This window comes from Sarcophilus harrisii, chromosome 1, assembly GCF_902635505.1.
Source record: "Sarcophilus harrisii chromosome 1, mSarHar1.11, whole genome shotgun sequence".
In the NCBI taxonomy this organism is placed as follows: Eukaryota; Metazoa; Chordata; class Mammalia; order Dasyuromorphia; family Dasyuridae; genus Sarcophilus; species Sarcophilus harrisii.
The window spans coordinates 424745195-424772155 of record NC_045426.1 but is presented as its reverse complement, the minus strand read 5'-3'; the positions used below and the strand labels follow the sequence as shown (position 1 = coordinate 424772155).

The 26961-nt window shown below is 32.5% G+C and overlaps 1 protein-coding gene across 12 annotated transcripts in view; it reads left to right on the top strand.

Annotated features, from left to right (window-relative positions):
* Positions 1-26481, top strand: part of DROSHA (drosha ribonuclease III) — a 109796-nt gene extending 83315 nt beyond the window's left edge. For 9 of the 12 annotated variants that reach the window (XM_031946148.1, XM_031946149.1, XM_031946147.1 and 6 more), the window contains 10 exons: positions 2961-3005; positions 4186-4343; positions 5310-5415; positions 14001-14142; positions 15525-15607; positions 15716-15819; positions 20331-20423; positions 21085-21131; positions 23519-23637; positions 23939-26481. In XM_031946148.1, coding sequence (XP_031802008.1) covers positions 2961-3005; positions 4186-4343; positions 5310-5415; positions 14001-14142; positions 15525-15607; positions 15716-15819; positions 20331-20423; positions 21085-21131; positions 23519-23637; positions 23939-23986 — 945 coding nt within the window. In that variant the 3' untranslated portion in view covers positions 23987-26481. Of the gene's footprint in view, positions 1-2960; positions 3006-4185; positions 4344-5309; positions 5416-14000; positions 14143-15524; positions 15608-15715; positions 15820-20330; positions 20424-21084; positions 21132-23518; positions 23910-23938 lie in introns of those variants that run through there. The other 3 variants (XR_004230910.1, XM_031946150.1, XM_031946151.1) reach the window with 3 other exon arrangements.
* The last annotated feature ends 480 nt before the right edge of the window (positions 26482-26961 follow it).

The window sequence follows — 26961 nt, the reverse complement described above, 5'->3', positions numbered from 1 at the left end:
TGTCACCCTTAACATCTTCCTCTGTGACTGTTATCTACTGTTTCATCTCTGGTGATCTTTATGATTTCCCTTTTTTTTTTTTTAATGTTTATTTATAGGTCATTTCTCCTGTTGGCTATTACTGCTACATGATCTCTGTCTCCAGCCTAGTCTTTCTCCCATGCTTCAAATTTATGCTTCTGTCTTTCTGTCTTGCCAACATTTCATACTTAACACCTACACTTTTAATTAACTTTTCTCTACAGAAAAAAAATAGTTCACTCCCTTGTAATTTTTCATTTCTGTCAGTGGTACAACCATCCTCATAGTCACTGAAACGTTAGCCATTTTTGGTAACTCCATCTATTTTCCTTTCTTCCTATATCTAACCAGTTCTCAAATCTTTTTGTTATTCTTACCTCCACAGTATCTTACATTCATCCTCTTTGGTCTATATTCAATGTAATTACTTTCTTAACCTAGACTTATTTCAATAACCTTTATTTCTTCTATATTGATCTTTCATACTGCTAAAGTAAGAGTCTAGCATTGGTCTTTTGATTCCCTTGCTCAGAATTGTTCAGTGACTCCTATTACCTAATTCCTTTGCTTGGAATTAGGCATCTTCCATAATTATCCTCCTCCCTAAAACTTAGAAAGAAATATTCTTTAAATACCCTATACACCAGAAAAGCTATTCTCCTGTGGCTTCTTAATTCCATTTTCTCTAGTTTTATTCAGATTCCATTTCTTCAATAAAATGTTTTTTGTCTTTCACTCTCTTCTTTTTACTCCTCTTGTCTGTCAAAAGTAGTCTTTACTATGAACTCTAATCTTATACTTTTAGAGCCTCTCCTGTTTCACTTTCATATTATAGTTATGTGTGTACATACATTTTATTTCCTATTACTTATTTTTCATGATTTCCATGGAAGCCAGGATTATTTCTTGTTCTTGTCTTTGTCTTAGACAATGCCTATTCCAATGTCGTGCATGTATGTATTCTTTGATTATTAATTTAGATAAAGCGTTACAATATTTCAAAGAAGAAAATAAATGTAGACCAAAGTAATGGTCTAAATAACTAAAAATAGTAATAATATTGATACCATGAGCCTTAAAGGAAGATGGAAAGAAGACTTTCTAGGTCAGAACAACAGCATGAGTAAAAAAATACAAGAAACAGACAAAAATGTTTTGGGAAGCAACGATATGACTGATTGGACAGTGGACAATTCATATTGGGGGGAAATTGGAAATAAATTGTGTAATGTTCATCTAGATAATAGGACCTATCTGGAACCAAATAAAGTTTTTGAGCAAAGGAGGAATCTGACAAGTATCATTTTTAAGAAAGTTTTAATCAGCTGAAAGTATACAGATTAGAATGAAGCGAATAGAAACACAGAAGCCAGTTAGATGGCTGTTGAAGTCATCCAGCTATGAAATAGTAAAGGCTTAGATTATTTATGGTGTTGACAGTAGAATTAGAATGAAAGAGCAGGTTCAGTAAAATATCATTAAGTGATTCTTTTATGAGGAACATTTCCTTGAAGCGGGAGATTCAAAGAAAATAGGGCACAATCCCTTGCTTATAATGGTGGAATAAGATCTTCACAGATATGTATGATACAAGATAAAATGTGTTCATAAAAAGTAATTCTAAACAAAGTACTAATAGAAATATTAGGAGTGGGATCCAAGGGTGAAATCAAGTCAGACTTCTTGGAAAAAGTGGTTTTTGATCTGGACTTTGACTTTAAATAAATTGCGGAGTACATTCCAGAAATGGAAGATGGCCTATTAAAAAACACAGAAAAGGAAGAGAACAAAATGTGCTCTTGGAATAGCCAGGGGTCTAGTTTAGTGGTGTGTTTTATCAATATAACGAATAATATCAAATAAGGTTGGAAAGTAGATTAGGATTATACTCTGAAATGATAACTTAGTTTGTCTTTTATATAACCTCAAGATAGAGGCAAAGCGTTGAAAATATTTTCTCTATATTAGTATTTTTGACAACTATAAGAAAGTTGACTTGAAGTATTGGACAAGATAAGGAAATCAGTCAAAAGACTATAGATTGAGTGAGAAGAAATAATTTCTCTTGAAAAAGTATTCATATAGAGTATCTATAGATTCTGATTACTTAAGTATGAGACTTATATACTCAATTTTGAGAATCCTCAAACTCATAAAAATGGCAGAATTGAAAGGGACCTTAGAAGCCATTTAAACCAACACATCTCTGAATAAGATTCCCCAACAAGTCATTCTAACCTTTGCTTAAAGAACTTTTGAAAGGGGAATCGCTACCTCCCAAGTTGGATCATTTTGCTTTTTTAGGGCTAACCACTTGTTAGGAAGATATTCTTTACCTCAAGCCTAAATCTACCTTCCTCTGATTTCCACCCATTACTCCTGATTCAGCTCTGTGGGATCAGGGAGAACTAGTTGATCCCCCCTTCAACATTTTTTGGACATCACATCTTATCCAAAATCTTCCTTTCTGTACAAGAGATGAGTCTATACAGTGCTTAATTGCAAAGCCTTTTTCCATTCTGTTTGATTCCTCCAACTTAACAATACCATTTAAATGGTTTCTAAAATTGTGAATGAGTTCTGCAAATAAAAAAAGGTTTGAAGTACTTTATTACAATTGTCTGTAACTTTTAAGTTTTTTGCATAGTATAAGTTAGAAAAAGATTTTCTTTTTTAGGAGCTTAAGCAATGATATTAACTTTTTATATTATAGAGGGCTTTTTTGCTTTTTTTTTTTTTTTTTTTGACAAGATAATTGGACACACTAAAGACAGTTTTAAGTTAGTAAATATACTTTTAACATAATTAGTTTGCCAGCACTATTTTGAATTTGCAGTAATCACAGTCAGCATCTAAAATAATTCAGTGTGACATTTTATTTATTATTCTGAAATATATTAAATGAATCCTTTGAACATTAAAAATATCTTAATTTTTAGGACCTCCGAGAAGTATGGCTTAATTATCCACTACACCCACTCCAAGTAAGTAATTATTTAGCTTCACTTAGTGGTTTTGCTTTGTTTTATAGTTTTTGACACTTTTTTGTCTTTAAATTCTGAAGCTGAAGATTTTATGAAATTCACCTGTCATGAGAGTATTGGAAATTGAGTAATAAATAAAATGATGCTAAATATCACCTACTCTGTCTTTTTCTACGCTTCATAAGGCAATTTTTGTTGTGTGTGTGTTTTTGTGTGGAAGAGTTAGGCAGTGAGGTGATATTAAAACACTATTTTGATGACAATTTGCCTGCTATATCTATAGAATAAAAAATAACGAAAAATGTTTTATAGAAAAGTAAGTAATGAAATTTGAGATTTTTAAGCTAAATTAATTTTAAGATTCTTGGTTGTTTTGATTTTTTTTTTCTTTCCAGCACTTTGGATTAATACTAGTTATTATTGTATAGCTTCTCACAGAACTGGAGCTCCTGTTCATATGGCACATACAGGCACACATAGGATTTGTAATAACTGTCTTGAAAAATTTGAAAAACATTTCATTAATAAAGAATGACTTTATAACTACCATGGCAAAAAATTGAATCTTGATTTTAATTTTTATATTTCTTCTTCATCAAAGGATAAAGATTCACTGTTAGAATTGATTTCTGTTTGAATAGAAGATGTTAATACTCTTTGGAGTGATCTGGGTCTATTAGAGATCCTTTGGTCATACTTCATTTTTTAGATCAAAACACTGAGGCCCGCCCAGAGTAGTTAAGTGACTTAGAGCAGTTACTAAAGGCAATTTATTTGATCTCTTCCTGCTGTTCTTTGATCAGTGTATTGATGCAGTTATCCATCCTACCTACTCTGAAGGGTCACTACAACAACACATAGTTGTTGTATAATAATTGTATAATATTTGATTTCATAATGTGATAAGGGATTAGAAAATACTGTTATAGAACCTTTTGTAAATACTAAATCTGTTTATTCTTATTAAATCGGGTTTTGAGGAATAGTGAGGAAGAATTTTTTAGAAATGTAGATTTCAAATATTTCTGCTTGATTTACACATGCAAATTATTCTAAAAGAAGATTTTGTTTGTTTGTTTGTTTTGGAACCAGTAAGGACGATTAAGTTGCAAATAAAACACTTTAATATTCTGAAATGTATCTAATACATCTTGTTTTTTTTTTTTTTTTTTCCCTGAAGCTACAAGAGCCAAATACTGATCGACAACTTATTGAAACCTCTCCAGTATTACAGAAGCTTACAGAGTTTGAAGAAGCTATTGGAGTCATTTTTACACACGTTCGACTTTTGGCACGAGCATTCACATTGAGAACAGTGGGATTTAATCATCTGACTTTGTGAGTTGAGTAGCATTAGCAGGCCTATTTAGGTAATACACATTTCAATCTTCACCATATTTTCTTTGAATAGATTGGAAGCTATACCATAGGATTAGTGAACAGTCTCAGACTTTTACTATCTAAATGTCCTATCTGATGGTCACTTTGTTTTCTGATCTATTTATTTAGAGTAAAAGGGTAGGACTTCTCTGAAACCTCATAACAAATTAATTACTGTAGAGTCATCAGAATTGCAAATATTAAGTTAATAATCAATTTTTGGAATGCTTTTTAAAATCATATGTATATTTCTCCCTTCAAAGTATGAAATTTAATTTGTTTGTTTTAATGGATTTTTCTATTAACTTTGAAGTAGAGTATGGATTTTTAAACACTTTCCTCATGAATTGACTAAGAATTAAATAAATCTTAATTATTCTTAGTCTTGTCTTTGACACCAAATTTTCATTTGATTCTTGCGTATTTCTCATATATCAGATATCACCGTCTCTAATTGAGGGATTTTAACTTGGTATCTGTTATGTGGATTGTTTTTAATTACTGCATTTCATTATAACTGACTTCTTTTACAGTCTCATGAATCTTTGTTTTTAATTCCTTAAAAAAATTATTCTCAACAAGGGTCCACAATCTCCAGATGGCAGCAAGGGGTCAGTTACACAAAAAATGTTAAGAACCTTTATTCTAGCAATTTTTTTTTAGATCTATATTTTAGAATTTACTTAAATTTTAAAATAATTTTTTTAATCTAAATTTCTTTCCAAGTGTCAACTGTTATTCAGCAAACACAGAGTTCATTCTCTTTTCAATTAGGAGATTCTAGAACATTATTTTTTTAATTAATAATTATTGATTTATGCTTCAGAATAAATCTGGTACATTTATTCTCTTTAATGATCTTTTTTCTTGCTTTATTTTCCCCAAGATCTTATTGATCTTTTGGTATGATATTTCATTTTTCAGAGGCCATAATCAGAGAATGGAATTTCTGGGTGACTCCATAATGCAGTTGGTAGCTACAGAATATTTATTCATTCATTTTCCTGATCATCATGAAGGTCATTTAACGGTGAGTTTGTTGATAAATCACTCCTAACAGGCAACTATGGAACAGAAAATAAGATTTAAGAAAATAATGACATATTCTACATATGATTAATAATTTCACTATTAGCTACAGTAACTTCTAATAAGGTTCTAATCATTTTAATATGTAAATTGTTCACTTGAGAATTAAAACTTATTTTTAATGCAATAGAATGTTTCTCTGATATTTTTGTTTTTAGGAATCGTGAGACATTTTAGTAATGTCAAATCAAGTCAGTAAGCATTTATTAAATACCTTGGTGTGCCAAGGAGGGTACTAAGTGCTAGGAATACAAGTACAGGAAGAAAGATTGATAGTTCCTCCTCCCACGGAGTTTATATTCTAATGGGGAAAGCCAAACAGAAAGAAGGGAGGTTGGATTAGGAAAACAAGTCAGTTTGACAGAGAGACTGAAGAATAAGAGAGATGATTTGCTTTATTCTCCATGGGGGCTTTCTTAAAATGCAGGTTCGGGAGGAATCACCCAATGAAAGGAAGAGACTTCAAGAGTAGAATGTTATTTTAGCAGTAGAAGTCAAGTAAGGTTGAGGTGGCTTTTCTGGCATTGTAGAGAAATGAGCAGGGGTAGTTAGATAATGCAATGGATAGAGCACTGGCTCTCAAGTCAGGAGGACCTGATTTCAGATATGACCCCAGATATTTAATTAACAGTTCTTCAACTTAATCTCAGCTGCCTCAGTAAACCTACTAAGAAATGGAGTTAAACCTAGAGAGGACTGATGAACCAAGATATAGTCAGTTATACCTTATCAAAACATGTGTGCAATATAATTTGGGTTTTCATTTTTAATTTAGTATTCTTTTAAAGTCCTTACTGAAATGATAGCACATCTGACAAAGCAGCAAGAAGAAAACATGATGGAGCACTTCAAGTTATTTTTCTTCCTTGGTTTCTGGAAAAATTAATATTGGGAATTGTCATTAAAGTTTTAAATGAATTGGGTTTAGTTGGATAAGAAACTGTCTTCTTTCTAAACTAATTTTCAATACTTGTAAACATCAGGTTTCTTTTACAAGTTAGATGATATCTCCTATCAAAGTTTTCATAATGTTTCCAGTAAGTAAAAAAATCAATTTTAGATTATAGTCCCATCAGACAGAATTTGATGGTATGTGATTGATTTGAGAGAGAAATTGATTTAGGGAACAAGGTACTTTTAATTAAGTGATTATTAATCATGAAGTTCCTGACTTTTTGCTGTTTCAAATGAACTTTTTAATTTTTTTCTAAGTAAAAAAATTTTTTAAGTAATTTAATTGTGATGACATTGAGTAGATTAGTTAAGGTAAAATTGTCATTTTAAAGTTTTTATTAACTTTACCTACCTGTGAACAATAAATATTACTTCAATTATTTATATCTGATTTATTTGTATAAAAAAAGTTTATGCACATATGGTCTTTTTAGACCTCATTTATATGAGATAATTATCTTCCTACACAATTTTTTTTTTTATGTTTTTAGAATCACCCCATAATATTCAGCTTAGTCCATGCCTTTCTTTCAAACTACCGTGATGACAGTCATAAGAATACTGCTAATATTTTCACATATATGAAATAAACAATTTGATCTTATTGAGTCCCTTATAAGTGGTCTTTGCTGGGTAAATTATTTTTTGTTATAACCTTAGCTTTTTTGCTCTGTGAAATATGTGTTCTAAGACATATGGTCCTTCAGTGTAAGTAGCTGCTAAGTCTTGTGTAATCCCTATTAGCGCTCCATGATTTTTAATTTTTTTTTCCATTTTTCTTCCAATATTTTCTTCTTAACCTGGAAACTTTAAACTTGTCTGTGATATTCCTTTAAGTTTTCCTCCTGAGATCTCTTTCAGGTCGTGATAGGTGGATATTGTTTTGGTTCAAATGCCCCCCAGCATTGCTTCAGTTTCCCAAACTATAAAATCAGGGGTTAATTAAGTTAAATGATAAATTAATTCCTTCCTAGTTCCAAACTTAAAAATTACAACTGCAATTTCTCTTTTTATACTATGTTTATCTTTGGTAGATTCAATTTTCGTTTCTCTTTGGCAGCAGAATTTACAAAGAAATTCAGAGAAGAATACCACTATTTTCTTAACAAATTAGAGAGAAAGAGAAGACAGTAGGAGAGATGACAGTGTAGGAGAAAAATGTTTCTGTATTCTTATATTTAAAAATTATAATTTGAAATATTTGAGGTGCTCTCTTAAGTCTATCATAATTGCTTCCTGTTTCTTTCCCTACACTAGTCCTATATAGTTCTAGTCTCCACTCTTTTCAGTTTCCCTTTCTTTTTCAAAAGGGAGATTGATAGTTCTTCATTAAAAAATAAAGCTAGTTTTGTGACACATACCCATAATCCCAGCTAGTGAGGAGGCTTAATTAAGCTGATGGTTCTTTTGAACTCGGGAATTCTGAATTTCAGTTGACTAAGCTATTCAGATGTCCACACTAAACTTAATATAGTTAATATAACGAGCCCCTGGGAAGTGAGAGACCATTTGGTTACTGAATGAGGGGAGCACATTATACCAAAGCAGAGAGAAGCCAAAGCTTTTATGCTGATAATGGGATGGGGCCTGTGAGTAGCCCCTATACTTCCCAGACTGAACATGGTTTAAAAAAAAAAAAAACAAAAAACAGCCCTTTAGAGAGAGAAAAGGTGGGGCAAGATATCACAGGTGATAAAGAATAGGCAGGCACACAGTTGAATCTTCCTGATTTAATCATAAGAATTGAAGAAACTATGAAAAAATGAAAGGTTTGGAAATAGTAAGCTGTTTTTTACAGTGTTAACATGTTTGGCATAAATACTTTGGTTAGTTTTATTCAAAGATAGCTCTAATATGTAATCTGGAGAAGATCATGGTGGAAGGGATAAAATAGGGGCTTTATTTAAAGTTGGGGAGACATAATTTTTATATTTCCTCAGATACTCAGTAGCTGTGAGGCAAATCAGAATTTTTTTTCTGAGTCTGTTTCTTCATCTGCAGAACAGAAAATGATTGGTGAGGCTTCTACCAGTATAGCTCAATACCTGTTCTACAATTTATAATCACACAATTTGGTCTGGGCCATGGAAGGGGTACTTGACTTACCTCAGTTTTCAAAGTCTGTCCAGGAAGGTATTAATAAGCATCAGAAGATAGAGCATTGTGTATCTAGAGCTGGAAGGAATCTCAAAGGTCATTTGGTGTAACCTCCTCATAGAGATGAAATGCTTTGTAAAACTTAAAAATCTTGCATAAATTTCAATTTTTATTAGTATAACTTATCATTCTTATTCCCCAGAAAGAATGTGTTTGGTATAATTAGAACAGTATTTGCATATGAAATATCTACCCTCAATTAAGAATCTTAACTACTGTCTAACATATTTTCCAACTTTTCAGTAACTTCAGTGTTCTGTTCCTTTTGATTAAATTGGGATCTTAATATCAGTTTCTAGAGATGAAATGTACTACTCTCCTATCATGCTATTTTGCTGGTTCTGCTCTCTCTTTGCTAAGTAAAAAGATTTATTTTGAAGTGAAATATTTCTGGATGTTCCTATCTCCTTCTCACTTGATTTTTGGGACCAATCATTGAGTTTTAAGAGAAATGATTATGTAAGACTACCTCCAGGGATTCTGATCTTTGATATATTCTTAGTTTTGTTTTAAACAAACTCTTATTGAAGCCCTCCCTCTCTCTCCTTTGTCTACATTACTACTTGATTGCTCAAGAACCCACTGAATTGAAGTTGAAAGGTAGTTGGAATGTTAAAATAAATGTATTTCTTATCAATGTAAAGTTATGCATAGACAAAGGATCACATGACCTAAGACCTAGAAAGGGACCTGTTAGAATTCTTACAAGGTGCTAAGTCAGTGGAATTGATAGACAATAGTTGTTTAGCAGGGTGCTTAACAGTTCTCTAGATGTACTTAGTACTCATTAGAGTTCTACAAGATTCACACCTTTAAGAGAGCATATATAAGGAGGAGCTCTCAAGCCCACAAAAGAGGAAGCCCACTAAGATACAAACCCACTCTCGGAGTCAGATTCATTCCATATTCCACCTTTGTACTGGCTGGAGATTCAGAGGGAGCTAGAGGCTGAAGCTGGCAGAGGCAAAGGACTAGCGGCAGGGACCAAGGAGAGAGATAGGCCTCTAAGAAAGCTAACGGGCCCAAGGAAGGAGACAAGATTTAAAAGGAAACAATAAAGGATTTGGACTTTAATTCCTGGCTACATTTGAGGTGATTATTACTCTGAATTGAAATTAAGGCTGTTCCTTGAAGCCCCCCAAGAAATCTACACCCAGAGAATACTGTATTATAGAGAAGAATATTACAGGGACTAGAGAGGCCATCTAGCCAATTTCATTTTACAGGTGAAGAAGAAGAGGCCCTAAGAGATAAAATTATTCTACTTAGGTTTATGCAGATGGTGAGGTTCAACTGGTAACTAAAAATCAAGTGTTTTTTCCCATACTTTTAAAACTACATCTATAAAAAATATAGTATAGATGTCTGTGAAAAATATAGTTTTTAATAAGTGGTTCCATCATTTTTTTTAGCTGGTTTCCTGACTTTTAACTTCTGGCTAGCTTTGTAAAGTGGTATCTATCAAGTTATTCTTTGGTTCATCTAATTCAGAGGTTTTTAATGTAGAGTCCATGGATCCCTATGAATAAATTTTAGAGAGTCTATGAATGTTTTCTATGTTGAGGGGGTGTGGGTAGAGGTGGGAATGGCTTATATTTTTATTTTCACTACTAATTGAAATTTAGCATCTCCTTTAGTTAGTTGAATGCATTCTCAGTAGTTCATAAGATTTACCAGATTGTCAAAATAGATGCATGATACAAAAAAGATTTCTTATGATTTTTTTAGCCATGATCTAATTTCTGATCAGATGTTAAACTTTATAGACTTTTCTACTTTTTTCTCAAGAATAATAAAACCTAGACTTTATGTAGCATTTTCATGTTTGCAAAATAGTTGATAACTAGTCTTTCATTTTGCTAGGTGAGTTGTATACTATTTGATTTGGGTACCATTATCAGAGGTTAAGTGGCATACCCAGGGTTACAAAATTCATCTGGAGCCAGATATAAGCTCAGGTCTTCCTGACCTTAGGTCTTGATTTCTATCCATTTAGTCAGTTAGATGACTAAATATTTACAGTTTTCTTTCCCTTCCGTGATGGTCTATTTTATTTTACTAGTTAGCCATGTAAAATTTTTATTCAAATACCTTATGTTTTTTGAAACTTAAAACATTTATTTTGTAATTCTATTTTTTTTTAATCTTTAAGCTTCTCATGACTTACTTTTTTTGTGAACAATCAATTTTATAGTCTGTATAGAAGAAAATTGTCAATTAGATGTAGATAGGAAGAGATCCAGCAGAATATTTATTGTAGCTCTGGTGTCTACAATAGAATGGAAAGGGACTTTGAACAAGGAGGCTAAAAGGGAGATTTGGCTTATATTCATACTACTGAAAGTGTATCAAATAAAGTAAAATGGGGGTGGGTAAAAGGAGAAGACATCACTGACAAACTAACCATAAAACTGATAAGGAAAAATGGGCGTTTTAGAAAGAATATATTGTAGTGACTATACAGAGTAAAGAAAAAACAAATGCCAAAATAATATTGGAACAAGAAACTCAAAAGGTTCATAGGAGAATTAAAAGAAGCAAAGAATAAGTTAGTGAAATTAAAGTTCAGAAAATTTTTAAAATGAGCATAGACAACTTAGAACACATATCAGCTAATAGCTTACTTGAACAATAGCTACTCCAAAAATCAGTGGAAGACTTGGAACTTAAAAATAAAAAGATGGGGCAAAATCAAAATGCAAGATTTAAAGGATGAGTTCTGTGCAATTAGGATGACTGACTTTGGAGATAAATTTCACAGGTATAATCTGAGGATCATGGTTCTTTAAGCCATCATAAAATATAAAGTCTGAAATGGCTTAATTTCTGGAAATAATACAAGAAAAACTCCCACAAATATATGAAACAAAAAGCAAGTCTATTTGAAATATATGCCTTAGGATGCCAGCAGAAAGAAACTCTAAGTTTAATAGTACATGATGGTAAATGGAACTGGAAGAAGTTATTTAATCCTAACCTGGCTCTCACTGCATCAAGACAGTCCATTACCTTCCCCACTTGCCACAAAAGCTGTTCCAAATTCTAGAGTAGCTAGGGGATGAATTACTTTCCAGCAAAAGAGTTTAAAAGTTATTCTGATAGATAGGAGGACCAGAAACAGTGGTGTTATGACAGTTCAGAAAAGATGGTCCATAGTATCAAAATGAAGAGAAGTCAGGAAATGTAAGGACTGAAGATCATCAAATTTGGAGGAAGGAGAGGAAGGGGGGGTGGGGGGAGGTAGAGATTCACATAGTATATGTATATGGAGCATTTAATTGTTGAAGCAACAACTGTAAATAGATTTTTCTAGAAGGCTGGCTGAGAAAGTAGGGGAGATGTTGGGTGATGATTAGAAGAGATGGTAAGGTTTATTAAAGGACAACACTGTCTTAGTTATGTTTGTAAGTAGTAGGGAAGGAACCAGTATAAAGGAAGACATTAAGGGATTCTTAGAAGGCTAATCTGCTAGAAAAAATGGAAAAGGATAGAAGCAAAGCCACATGCAAATGGATAGGCGAAGTGCATAGGCCTGGAATCAGAAAACTCTGAGTATAAATATTGCCTCAGATACATGATATCTAGTAGACACATGGTCCACTGTTTCTTTCAATTTTTTCATCTGTCAGAGGGGGATAATACTAGTATTTAACCTCCCCAGATTGTTGCAAGAAATAATGAGATAATATTTATGACGTGCTTAGCACATTGCCTAGTATTTTATTAAGTATTATTAATTTTATTACTATTTATTAAATAGTAAATAATCTATTTACTCCTCCCTTTCACTTCTCAAAAGCTTTTCACATTTTTTTGCTGTCTGTCTTATCTGTCTCTAAAAATGAGGTGGCCCTTCTCTTTACTAAGGGCACGCCTTTTGCATGTGGCTGATTCTATCCCTTCCCTTTTTTTTTTTTTTTTTTTTTTAGCAGATTAGCCTTCTAAGAGTCACTCAATGTCTTCCTTTATAACTGGTTCCTTCCCTACTACTCGCAAAATATCCAAGTCACTGTTGTCCTTTAATAAACTTTACCATCCTTTCTAATTATCAACCAGCATCTCCCCTACTTTCTCAGCCAGTCTTCTAAAAAAATCTATTTATAGTTGTTGCTTCAACAACTAATCGTACTATATATATATGTGTATATATATATATATATATATGTGTGTGTGTGTGTGTGTGTATATATATATATGCATGTATATACACATACACACACACACACACACACACTAACACACACTATGTGAGTCTCTGCCTTTCTCCCCCTTCCCCTTCCTTCCAAATTTGATGATTTTCAATCCTACTTCCTGACTTCTTCTTTTAATCCTATTGACCATTCTTTCTGAATTGTCATAACATCTCTGTTTCTGGTTCTCCTACCTATCAGAACAGCCTTCAGACCTCTTTGCTGGAAAAAATTCATATCCTTCTCAATTCCTATATAAATACCCAAAACATTATCTAGGGCCATGTTCCCTCTCAACTCTTTTCATGATCGTAGCAACTCCCATAGGTTTCATTATTATTTCATCTAGTTGACTTTCATATCCATTCTGAGTATCTTGAGCTCTAGCCCTGAATCAGTGTCTACCTATTAGACATTTCAAACTAGATGTCCTGCCTTACTTCTCAAACTCAGCAAACAATTTATTACTTTTTCCTTGACACCCTATTTCAGTTCCCCTTTTCTGTTAAAGGTATTGACAATCTTTTAGTTCTCCAAGTTCTGCAATACTACAACTTAGTCTTCCCTACTTTAATATTCAGTTTCCAAATCTTTCTATCTCCACAAGAGCTCTCACATCCTATTGCTTCTCACTATTTGCCCAGCAAACCACCTTAGAAGACCACATCCTCATTCATTACTTCTTAGGTAATGTTGTTAATTGTTCTTCCTACCTCAAGTAGCTCCCTTTAGGAATTCTCCTAAGAAGGTCTTCTCCACTGAAGTCTTGGCAGAATGTTTTAACTGAGTTTGCATCATCTTAAGAATGAAAGACAGTCAAATTCAAGTTTTTCAGTGCCATAAATCTTAAAAAATAAAAGTTACTAACTGTTGTAACTAAATCTTAAAAATAAAACATGTTGTAACTATTGTTATTAAAACTTGATAAATGATTCCATTTTACACAGTGATGATAAAAAGAATTATTTTTTTATTAATGTACAGTAGAATAAACTTGAAGTTTTAAACATGTTAAGATAGATTTAGGGATGCTGAGTTAATAATTAGAAGGAAGTTGGGGGTGTTAAGGATACGTCTGAAGGCAGTATTATATTATAAAACAACCATAAAAGCCTCTTGATGCCTCTGCGCTGAGTGTGGTCAGTATGACAATAAGAGAACAGACTTAAAGGGAAAAGAAGAAATAATTGTGTCCATTAAAATTGTTTTTATCTTTTGGAACCAGCTGTTACGCAGCTCTTTGGTGAACAACAGAACACAAGCAAAAGTAGCAGAAGAGTTGGGCATGCAGGAATATGCCATCACCAATGACAAGACCAAGAGACCTGTGGCACTACGTACTAAGACCTTGGCTGATCTTTTGGAATGTAAGTCCCCTCAGAATGAAACCTTTCACCTAATCTTCATTTTTTAGATTGAAAAGGTTAAATGTGATGAAAGCTATAATCCATTTTTAGGATGATATGGCTAAAAATAATCTTTATTGTGTTTTTCCCCTAGAGTTTGTTAAAAAGAGAATAATTTTGAATTATAAGATTGTTATTTATTCATGTTATAATTTCAATTTTGTTTTCTTTTTAGATTTATTCACTTTTATATAAAGTTGGGTGAGAAAATAGAGATTTAAAATTCTAAAGCAATTCCTTTGCACTGAAGAGTCAGGACTTGTCTTCTCATTATAGGATACCAAAGAGCATTCATTTATTTACTGAGTTTTAAAGTCTCTTGGTATATTGTGATCACTAAGTTAGTATTTGGTAGAAATGCTCACACAATGGGCAAAAAAAGAAGTGACAGTTCTTTATGCTGAATTTCCATGTTTTTTGGAAGTATTGCTTGAACTAAGGAGATCATCAGGTGTAGCATGTCTATATTTTTGTGGTATCTGATTTAGTAACAAGTGAAACTAACAATACGTTATTAACCATAAAAAGAAATGGGCTATTTTTTAAAGTAAAAACAAACCAAGGAAAAAGCCAAATAAGAAATTTTAAAATTAAATTTTTATTGACCATCTCATTTTTCTTAGTTCAGTGAAAAACGAAAGAAATACTCATTCTGTAAAATTAGGTTAACATTTTAAAAATTATTTATTCAACTAGTGAAATTACTGACCTTTAAAATTAGTTTTATTTTAATCTTTAATTAGAATGTCAAGCTTTTGTTTGCATTTAGTTTAGTGTTCACCCATATCTGCATATGGTCTTTAAGCATCGAGCTAAAAAACTTAGAACTTGGAGCAAGCAAGTGACTAATATCATTGTTTAGATTCAAAAAATGTTTATTTGGTATGATAAATCCCCCTTACTATTTAAAGGGGTATGAGAATTTGAGGGACAATTTTAAGGTTTTTGTTAAGATTATCTGTAGATCTGCAGATCATTTATATATTTCTTATGCCCAAATAGCATCCATCTTTTTCTGTATTGCAGTGCCGTATTTACTGTTGAGACCCACAGTCTGCTAAATATAACTTGTTCCTTTTCCTTCACTAGTTAACACTAGGGTGATATTTACAAGAATAGGTTTAACTTTTTGACACACTCTCCAATGGTGCTACTTTATTGTAGTTAGAATTTAAAAAGCCAGACTTGCTTACTATTTTAAGAAAAAGGAAGTGGCATTTAGTGGGAAACAAGCTGAGAATTTTTGAATGTTATTAAATTTTCTTTTAATGACCTAAACTCACTGAGAAATGATGGTAACATAGTTTTATTTAAAAGACTCTTTTAAATATTCTCTTTTTCAGCATTTATTGCTGCACTGTACATTGATAAGGATCTGGAATACGTTCACACTTTCATGAATGTGTGCTTCTTTCCAAGGTTAAAGGTTAGTTCTTAAAAAACTTTTTAACTATTGATATTCTTTTAGTTTATTATTTTAATAGTCAGTGATGCCAAAACCATTATTGAATAGTCTTTTGGGGACTTGCTGCAGGAGTTCATTTTGAATCAGGATTGGAATGATCCTAAATCCCAACTTCAGCAGTGCTGCCTGACCCTTAGAACAGAGGGAAAAGAGCCCGACATTCCTCTCTATAAGTAAGTAAGCTATCACCTATAGACCATGGTCTTTGTACATGGTATACTCAGATTTGATTATCCTGATTTAGAAAATATTTCATGTGACCAAAAAAAAAATTATACATTAGTTTTCAGTGGAAAAGGCAGTAGATGTGAGTCAGTCCGGAAACTTCTAGTTCTAGCCCAGCCTGCCATGGTTCTCAACTCACTTAACCCTTCTGACCCACAGCTGTCTTATGGGTTAAATGAGGATGTGACTAGATAATTTTGAAGCTCTCTTCATGTTCTAAAGTTCTGTTATTCTTAGTAACACTAATTTTCTCAGAGATAAGAAAATTCATATGTAGTTTTTACAGCTAATTTTCAAATTATTGTTTTCATTGTACTCTTTACTTATTCCTGGGCTATAAACTATCATATAATTTCTGTTTTTGCATATATGCATTACATGTACTTTTTTAATTTAAAATTTTTTTCATTTTCAACATTTATTTTTATAATATTTTGATTTCCATTTTTTTTTTCTCCCTTTCTCCCTCTTTTCCCTCTTCAAGATTGCAGTCAATCTGATATGGGTTATACAGGTACAATCATATTTCCAACATGCATACTTATTAGAAAGCACTTGCTTTCTCTATGTATTGTAAATACAACTATAAAATGATTGAACAGGCCTAATACACAGAGCTGAATTTTTCTATCCAGATAATAATTGTTCTCTTCAGCGCGCATTTGAAAGCCACATACTGATTCAATGATGCTGCAGTTGCTTATAGAGCATCTTTAGAACTCTTCTTTTGGAATTATCTTCAGACAGATTCTTTTGACTGTTAAGATATTTATAGATTTGTGAGTCTGTTACTTAATCTTACTCTTCTCCCCAAACAGCATTCCTCTTCTACTCTAAAGTAACTCTTCAGTTGCTGTTGAGACCCACAGTATGTTAAATATCACTTCTTTCTTTTTCTTCAAGTATTGACATCCTCAATGATGACAAATCTTTGTTCCTTTGGGGTGAATTTTCTTTCTGAAAGAAAAGCTTTTGAAATGAAATCAAAGAGGGCTTTTAAATAAGTCATTATTCAAGTTGCACTCTTTTGGTCAAAAACAAGAGGCAATTATAAAGTAATGATTACTTTGTTTTTGTGGGTCATATATATAGGTCCTAAAAGAAAATCCAGAGAACACTAAGAAAATTTTTGAACAAAGACTTTAAATTTTCTTCACTTTTTAAAAGCATTTTTATTATTATACTAACTTATATACTTAAATAGAATGTATGATTATAGAGAATAATCCACATCAATTTTTATACAAGACCTCTAAGTGGCTTAAAGAAATAGAACTTCATCTGTGCGTTTAAAATTGTTCTACAAGATACTTAGAGGGTATTCTTTCATTTGGGTACCATAAAAGGCTATAGTAACTGGCTAATTGACCTTTCCTCCATAAAGAAAAAACTGAGTTCAAAGATAAAACCACAAAGTTATATGCCATACATACTATAAATGGAAACTGTGACAATATCAAAAAGTTGTCCCTATGAAAGAGTGTCTAATTTATTCTGAGAATAAAGTGAAGAAACTCAGCTGTGTTTAATAAAAGGAATGATTATACAAAGTAAATCATGGAAAGTTTAGAATGTTTTCCCATTTAAGTAATTATGATTCTATAAAAGCAAGCTGGTAAAGAAAGCTATATTTGGAGTGTGGGGATCTGGATTCATATCCCTGTGCTGCAACTATAGCCTGCATAACGTTGGATCTCAATTTCCTCTTCTTTAGAGAGTTGGACTGGAATGTGTCTGAAGTCCCTGCTAGGCCTGAATCAATGATTCTACTCAATGGAAACTTCTTGTGATAATATGCACCTTAAAGACTTTATCCATTGTTCCTTTGTCCAAGGAAAGCTTGCCATTTTCATTCTCCAGCATGAATAAACACAAGGAAAATTATTATCCCTTCTCACAACTCTCCTTGCCCCCCATGTTGAATATAAAAGCTGATTGGGTTTTATCAAAATGATGAATTGATGTGTAGAGTTTCAGGATGATTTTTTATTTTTTATTTGCTTTGACTACTTTTAATTTCCCCCTTGAATTTATCTTTTCCATTGCATTTGGTATCTGCAGTTTATCCTTGAAACATATAGTAGGTTTTATGCCAGATTTTCTTGATCTTTCTGATACTGTGTGCAGGTAGTTGAAAGTCTTCTTCCTCAGAAGGAAATAAAATCATATAGGAGATGCTTAAAAGTGTAATCCTAATGAATTCTCTTTTGCTAAAATGATGGCCTATATTTAACATTTTGCAAATAAATGGACTGAAAAATTAATTTTTTGTTGAAAATGTAATGCTAACAGACAAAGCTCAAAAATAGAAACTAGATCCTGCTTATGTCATTTAATTGTTTATGCAAGCTTGTTAAATCATCTAATTTTTCTGAGCTTCATTTTCCTCATGTATAATGACCCTGTTGATCTATAATGGCCACTCTTCTGGCTCTAACTAAATCTGTCATCCTCTGATCTACAATTTCTTTTTTTCTATTTTGCTTTAATCCTCATTTTATTTCTTTAGGTGCCTACTTATTTTCTTTAACTTTACTTTTTAAAAATATCTTGGTTTTGCTAATTTTTATTGATATTTTATTTTTCTATCAACTTCATTTCTGAATATCTCTCTCTTACTTCTTGTACCTAGTGAGCCATCTTTTTTTTTAAATAGTATTTTATTTTCTCTAATACATGCAAAGATAGTTTTCAATATTCATTTTGCAAAACCTTCTGTTCCAAATTTTTCTCCCTCTTTTCTCTCTTCCTCCCTCCTCAAGACAGCAAGCAATTCAGTATAAGTTAAACATGTGCAGTTCTTACGTATTCATTGTGCTGTGTAAAGAAAATCATATCAAAAGGCTGAAAAGATGAGAAAGGGAAAAAAAAACAAGCAAACGAATAACAAAAACAAAAAGGTGAAAATACTATGCTTTGCTCCACATTCAGTCCCCATACTTCCCTCTCTAAATGCAGATGGTTCTTTAGATCTCAAGTTTATTGGAATTGCCGCGAATCATCTCATTGTTGAAAAGAGGCAAGTCTGTCACAGTTGATCACCACATAATCTTATTGTTACCATGTACAACGTTCTCTTGATTCTCACTTCGCTCAGCATCAGTTCTTTCTAGACTTTTCTGAAGTCAGTCTACTCATTGTTTCTTTATAGAAAAATAACATTCAAATGCTATAACTTATTCAGTCATTCCCCAACTGATGGGCATTCAATTTCCAGTTTCTTTGAGCCATCTCTCTTAAACCAAAAAAACAAAAAACAAACAACCCTCCCCCCCCAAAAAAAAAAAAAAAAACTTTTAAAAAACAACAGCAAAACCAGAGTTGAGCAAAAAAGAAATTCAATAAAACTAACCAGTAAAAAAACAACCAGTCTGACAATCTGTCATCTTCCTCAGCATTAGTCCTTCCACCTCTGTAAAGCAGGAGAAAGCAGATTTTCTCCTGTCTTTTTTATGGCTAACCTTGCCTATTATAATTACACTGCATTCAGTTTCATTTTGTAATTTCCATTTCCATTTTTGTACATTTTGTAAAAGAATGCATTATATGTATTCTTTTCTTGGTTATGACTACTTCATCTAGGATTATTTCATATATATTGTCATTCATTCTGTGATAATATTCCATTATCTTCATGTACTACAGTTTAACCATCCATTCCCCAGTGAATAGCTATTTATTTTGTTTCCAGTTTTTTGATACCACAAAAAGTGTTGGCTATGAATGATTATGTTTGTGATATATATTTGTGTGTGTGTATGTAGATACATATGAATTTTCTTTCTGTCTTTGACCTTCTTATAGTATATGCCTGTCTTTGGGATCTGTGGGCAAAAGATATGGCCATTTCATAATTTTCTTAGTATAATTTTTTCTTTTTTCAGTATTTTCTTAGTATAATTCCAGATTGCTTTTCAGGAACATTGGAACCATATAATTCCATCAACAGAGGTCTTTTTTCCTCCCTAGTCCTTCCAACATCGATCATTCTTTATCATCATTGCCAGAATTCTGGGTTTTAGGTAAAACCTAATAGTTGTCTTGATTTCTATTTCTTTTATATTAATGATTTGTAATGATCTTTTTTATGTTTCTTAATAGTTTGTAACTCTTCCTTTGAGTACTATTTGTTCATACTCTTTGACCATTTAAAACCTAGAGGTAGGCTTTTGATTTTATATATTTATTTCCTATATATCTTGTATTTCAGATGGTTAAGAGAGATATTTTCTAAAATCTAATTTCAGAAAAAAATTGAAACAATTTTTCTATTTAATATTAAAAACTTTGAATGTTTGTTCATTTATTGCCCCACAAATACTTTTAACCCTTACTCCTCCACCAGCACTCTTATTGCTGCCTACTCCACCCAGGTGCTAGGTAGTTGTTTACTCTTGGAGTACTATGAAATTTCAAGTTGGGAGGAGACTACTAAAAACGTCATATCTCTCTTTCTCAGGACTCTTCAGACCGTGGGACCATCTCATGCAAGAACTTACACTGTGGCTGTTTATTTCAAAGGGGAAAGAATAGGCTGTGGTAAAGGCCCAAGGTAGGGATAATAAAAAACTTTTTTCTGTTTATTTGAGAAGCCCCAAGTTAACAATTTTAGAGGTTGTGTGGTATAGGCCAGGAGCACTAACTTGGATTTAGATAACCTAAATTCTAGCTTCAGTTTTCCACTATCTGGTTTTTGATCCCAGTCAGATAATACTTTACGTTTCTGTGTGTCAGTTATAAAATGTAATTAGATAAATGAGATGAACTCCAATCTCCTTTCCATCTCCAAGAAGCCCAATTTTGATATTTTAATTAGTAAATAAATTGGCCGTGGGTAACAGCTGGGAAGTAGAAAAGAAAATCTTGAGAATGAAAATGGGGGGGAGGGGAGGTAAGGGTGAGAGTGAAACTGGACTTATTCTCACTTTCCTACAGTAGTTCATTAAATCAGAAGAGAGTTTTAAATCACAATGGTAATATGCAAATTAATGACAGATATTTTAGTAAATATTGTAACCTTGGATTAGGGTTTCGGGTCCCTTCCAGCTCCAGCAACTTGATCCTATATTATTATAAATTCATATCTTCTATATATAACTAATTCCAAAAGCTACCTATAAAAGCCATTGTTGTTCTTTTATAGGTATACAGATCTGGAAAATATTGTTTAATTTTTAGATAGTTACTTCAGTTTTTTCTTTCTTTTTCAATAGTATTCAACAAGCAGAAATGGGAGCTGCAATGGATGCACTTGAAAAATGTAAGGTGATCCCCATATCTATTGTGTTATAAATTCATAATGTGCTTAATGTTTTATAAAGGGGAAAGCAGAGATCAAAACAACAGATAGTAATATTGTATAGTCTTTTTTCTTCATAACTGTTTGTATTGAAATATATAGTACACATATGGGCTTAAAGTAATTACTAGCATGCTTTTTAAAAGCATATTCTGAATTTCTCTCAATATTATTTTGTAAAATTTTGTTTTGTTCTGTATACCATAGTTATCAACTGGTGTATATTCTCTGATTCTTACTTATATATGCCTTAAGAATCCTAATATTGTAGAACTATTAGCTGAATCAGTTTGTCCTGAGATGGGATAAGAGGAAGATAAAATTTGATTTAATTACTCTTCCAAAAAGCATTTGTGAGACTACAGAATGGTATGTTTTCCTTGTATCACAATAAAAATAGGAGTTGATCCTTTGATATGTAACGATCTCTTCCTCTAAATATTTGTTATTGTCCAGTTATATCTGACTCTTCATGACTTTGTGGAGCATAACACCACAGTGCAATTCATAGGATTTTCTTGGCAAAGTTATTGTAGTGGTTCTCCATTTTTTTTCTCCAGTGAATAAAGGCAAAGAGGTTAAATGACTTCCCCAGGGTCACACAACCAATAAGTGTCCAAGATCAGATTTGATCTGAGGTCTTCCTGACTCCAGAACTAATTCTCTATCCCTTGAGCCACCTACTTCCCTCTAATTAAATATTGTAATTTCCTATTTTGAAATTGAATTGATAAATTATAGCCCCAGTTCATTTAAGCTTCTATTTGAAGCTATTTGCTTAGCCTAAATAAAGTATTAAAAGTATTTCTTGTACTAGTTCTGTTTTCAGAATATAAAATTGCAACCCAAATTCATTAGTTGTAGATACTGAGACTAAATGAAGCAGGAAGTAGAGTTAGAAACTCTAAGTACCCAATCACAGGTCCTCAAGCATGGAAATATTTCCTGTGATCTAAAAGAGACACACATGACTTATAGATAATTGGATCCTTTTAACAGAACACCTCTTACAGTACATGGGAAGAAAATGGAAAGATATTTCTCCGGATACTGGAATTCAAAATAGCTTAAAGAACTAGATCCACAAAGGAGTTGATAATGGTTCAATGTCCTTATTCCAGGAGGGTCCATGGGGATGTATTCTTGGCCCTTTACTGTTTAATATTTTTAATCAGTGACTTTAATAAAGACATGTTTTAGCAATATGACAGAACAATCAAAAAGGTAATAAATGCTTGGTATATGTGAAGAGAATATAGCTTTCAGGAATAGGTTAGTGAAAGTTCCACTGTATTGTATTTTTCGTCAAATTTCATCTGGAATATTGTGTTCAATTCTTGGCACCAGAGTTTAAAAAGCTAAATAAGCTGGAAAGTATCTGGAGGAGGGTACTCAGATAATGAATGACCTTGAGTCAGTATCATATGAAAGTCAATTGAAGAACTAGAAAAGTTTAGCTTGGAAAAGAGAAAACTCTAGATGACAACTCTCCCTCAGGGAGTTAACTGTCTTCAAGTATTTAAAAGGTTATCATTTAGAGTAAGGATTATATTTATTGTGTTTGACCCCAAAGCATAATCAGAAACAAGGGGTGGAAGTTGCAAAAAAGACCCATTTAGCCTTAATGTCCAGTAAAACTTTCTAAAAAATCAGAGTTGTGCCAAAGTGATTTGAAGTGTGGTTGGTTCCCCCTTCTTGGAGAGGTATTCAGGCAGACTGGACAGTTACCAAAGTAGAGCTCTATACTGTAGTATTCAGGGAAATGGACTCCATTCCTATATCTTTTTTTCCTAAAATTAAAGATGAAATTTTCTTGACTACCATTGTCACTTTTTTGTTATGTGACTAGTTAATATGAACTTTTGTTCTCAGGCTTAACTAGCCTAATAGTTTTTCTGCTGTTTTCTTTTCAAAAACTCCCCACAAATAACACAAATGATGTAAGCCATTTATTTTTTCAGGGATTTTAGTGTAAACTGTCTTTCACAATATCCTGTGTGTAGTCCCACTTCAGTGTGGCCTTTGATTTTCCTTGTGAAGCACTTGTTACTTAGAAAAGTGATTTTAAAGTTTGTGAGAGGGAAAATTCCCAAATTGTGTCTATTCATATCTATTTGCTTTGATGATTTTCATACTCACAAGTTCATGGCAAATGTAAATTATCTTGAAATTGTGGTTGGAAAATCCAAAACTTCCAATTTTTTTGAGTGCTGAATGAATGAGAGAAAATAACAAAGTAACTTTTTTTCTTCTTTGCTTACAATAAGTGGGGGGAGAAAGTAAGTTGAGGTATTCTTTGCACTAGTGGCTGTCTTTTGTTAAATGTGAAATATTTCTCCTTGTATCAGATAATTTTCCTCAGATGGCTCATCAGAAGCGGTTCATTGAACGGAAATACAGACAAGAGTTAAAAGAAATGAGATGGGAAAGAGAACATCAAGAGAAAGAACCAGATGAGACTGATGAAGTAAGGAAATAAAGGAGGGCATGGAGGAAGTGGCATATTTAGTTGCTTAATAACTAAGACTATGGCCAATGGAGATAAAACCTTGTGTTATTCAGATAGTGAATGAAGTATGCCTATCAGGACAAAATACAAAGTCAAACTATTGTCCTAAAGGCCTTTTTATCTGTTTTAATTGTCTTTTAATTAGAAAATATTTTATTTCTCTCCATTTTGAAGAATATTTTGAAATTGCATATATAATATTCTCACATGCTTGTAGAGAATCCAGTAAGTAAATATAACTTGTGTCTCTCTGTCTCAGGTAGTGACACCATACATACAAGTGAAACGTGAAGAATTAAGTCCCTGAACCAGATATTTGATCTTCAGTATGCCAGTCAACTTTACTTTTGAAAACATCTGCTGGACACAGAAACCATTTTTCTCTAAGCACTTTGTCTTCTGTAAAAAGAAGACTCTAATAATAGACTTAAAAAGAAAGGGGGAAAAGATATCTTGTATGTTCCATTGTCATTGGAATAGACATTTGAGTCATAGTCCATACATTCTTTGAAAGTTTGGTAGGAAAAAAGAGGTAGTAAAAACTAAGTTAATAGTTTAATTGATGAAAATGATAAAGTGAAAATAATGTTTTTTAAGTTAACTTTATTACTATCTAATAAAGGGGAATTTATTTATAGACTCCCCTAAAAAGGATTATTCCAAGTCCCTATTTACAAAATAAAGATCCCATTTTTCTTGATTTGCACTTTCAAAAGTGCAAAGTTATAACCCAGTAGAAAATGCAACAAACTTTTTAAAATTTGGCCCTTAATTCTGCATATTTGTCTTTATACTTTTCATATTACAAAAATCTTTGAAGAAAATATATAGCAAAGTGCCTTCTATATTGTGGGAGGGGGTGGAAGTGGGTTATTTTTTTATAACAGTATTGAATTGAATTCATCATAGGTTGTTTGAACTGGAAGGGCCTTAAAGATCATATAGTCCAGTCACTTTATTATACAGATGATGAATGAGTGGCATGTGATCACTCTCCAAGGACAGGAAAAGACACCTGATCTCTATTCAATTCTTTGTATCTAAATTGAATTAAATTGAATTGAATTGAATAAAATTATAGAAATTGGAATTATCCTATCCCTAACATTTATGATGTTGAAGCATAAGTTTATCTAATACTACCAGATTCTTAAGTTATATTTGTTTTCACCTTAACAAATTGTGTGTATTGTCTAGGTTATCTTCTACTTAAGTTCTAATGTAATGCCTCCTCATTAATTAGAGGTGGTCCTGAGTTTTTAATATGGTTATACTGTTCAGAACACAGCCTCTGGCAGGTTCTACCAAGTTTTGAAGTCTTCAAGTATGAGCTAGATAGCATACTCTTGATCTGTTGCCTGAGCATCAGCCTAGTCGAGTTCTAAAAAGCTCGTTGCCAGTAGACTGACCATCAGGTAATGCATATTTCTTTTTTTTTTTTCTTTTTTTTTCTTTTTGCCTTGTAGCAACTTATGGGACCACCCATTAAGTTATGGATGAGTTTTGAAATTTGTCAGTGGAAGGTGCATTCACACTGACAAAATCACTCATTCTGTATTATACTAGTAAGGGCTGAAATGAATGTCAGGAATATATTGCCAGATACCTAGGGAATAGAGCATATGTGGGGCTGGAGAGGCCTCCACTAATTCCCTCTGTATCATTGTTTCTTGAAAATAAAACCATCCTGTTATGTGTCAAGGAATAATTCCTAGTTTCATGTAGAACCATGTTTTCTCTAGTCCTTGTCATTTTTCTTCCTTGTACTATTTGTGACCTTTTTCAGCTTTTGTCTCTATATTATATGCTCCTGAAATCTGGAGAAGTATAAAAGTTACATATCAGAATCTTAATGTGAAAAAATTTAGCATGAGATGTTCTTGATAAATGTCGGATGCACAAGAAATGAAAGGAATTGGTGCAAATATGTAAAGTTTGAAAGCTATAACCCAATAGCTGTGTGCTCAAGAGTTATGAACAAGCAGTTTCCAAAAAAAATAAATATAAACATCAGCAGCCATTTGAAAGAATGCTTCAGATTACTAATAATGAGAACATTGATTAAAACTTTTCTGAAACTTCTTATCTTGCCATTTAACAAAGATAACAATAGTAATGCTAAAAAGATTATGTGGGGAAAAGCACCCTAAAGTAATGGTACTGTAGTTGTGAATCGGTCCAACAAGTCATTCTGGAAAACAATTTGGAACTGGGATAGAAAAAATCTCACTATACTCTGCATAATTTTTGACCCAGTAATCATTATTTTGATACAGTCCAAGGAAGTAAAAAGCAAAAAGAAAAGATCCCAGATGCATAAATAATGGTATAGCTATAGTTTTTGTGGGAGCAAAAATAATCAAATCAATCTGGGTACCCACAAATTGGGGAATGGCTGACAAATTTTCTTATATAAATGTAATGAAATATTATGTCGTCATAAGAAATTGCACAACCAACTTGGAATGACTTTCTTGAACTGATACAGAATGAAGTTAGCAGAAGGAAAAGAAAACTTTGATTAATGACTATAGTAATATAAAGGAAAACAACTTCAGCAGACACTGGAAGTCTGATCAGTGCAATGCAGAATACTGCCTGTGAAACATACCTCCTCCAAGGATGTTATAAACCCTATGTACAAAGTAAGACCTGTATTGTCAGATATGGCTGATGTGTCATTTTGTTTTGTTTAACTATGCTTATTTGTTACAATGGGAGTGGTAATTTGGGGCAGGGGAGGGATTATTGAGAAGTGACAGCAATGTAAAAACTATCAATAAAGCATATATTTAAAAACAACCATGCCAATAGGATTCTTATGTTATATAGCCAGTTGAAATTGGAAATGACCTCAGAGACTGTACCTCACCCTATAAAAAAATCTCTCTACATCTTTGACAAGTGGTTATTCAGCCTACACTTGAGAGACCTATTAAATCAAGTCTTACTCCCTCTCAACGTAGTCCTTTTCAATAGCATTAATTGTTAGGAAGTCATCCCTTACATCAAGCCTAAATTTGGCTCTCAATAACTTCTTTTAGGAGCAGCTAGCTGGTGCAGTGGATAGAGTACCAGCCTTGAAATCAGGAGACCCGAGTTCAAATTTGAACTCAGACACTTAATACTTCCTAGCTGTGTGAACCTGGGCAAGTCATTTAACCCCAATTACCTCAGCCAAAAAAAAAAATAAAAACTTCTTTTGATTGATTGTAGTTATGCTCTAGATAAAACCTAATAATAATAACTGACATCTATAAAATGCTTTAATATAGAATCTCA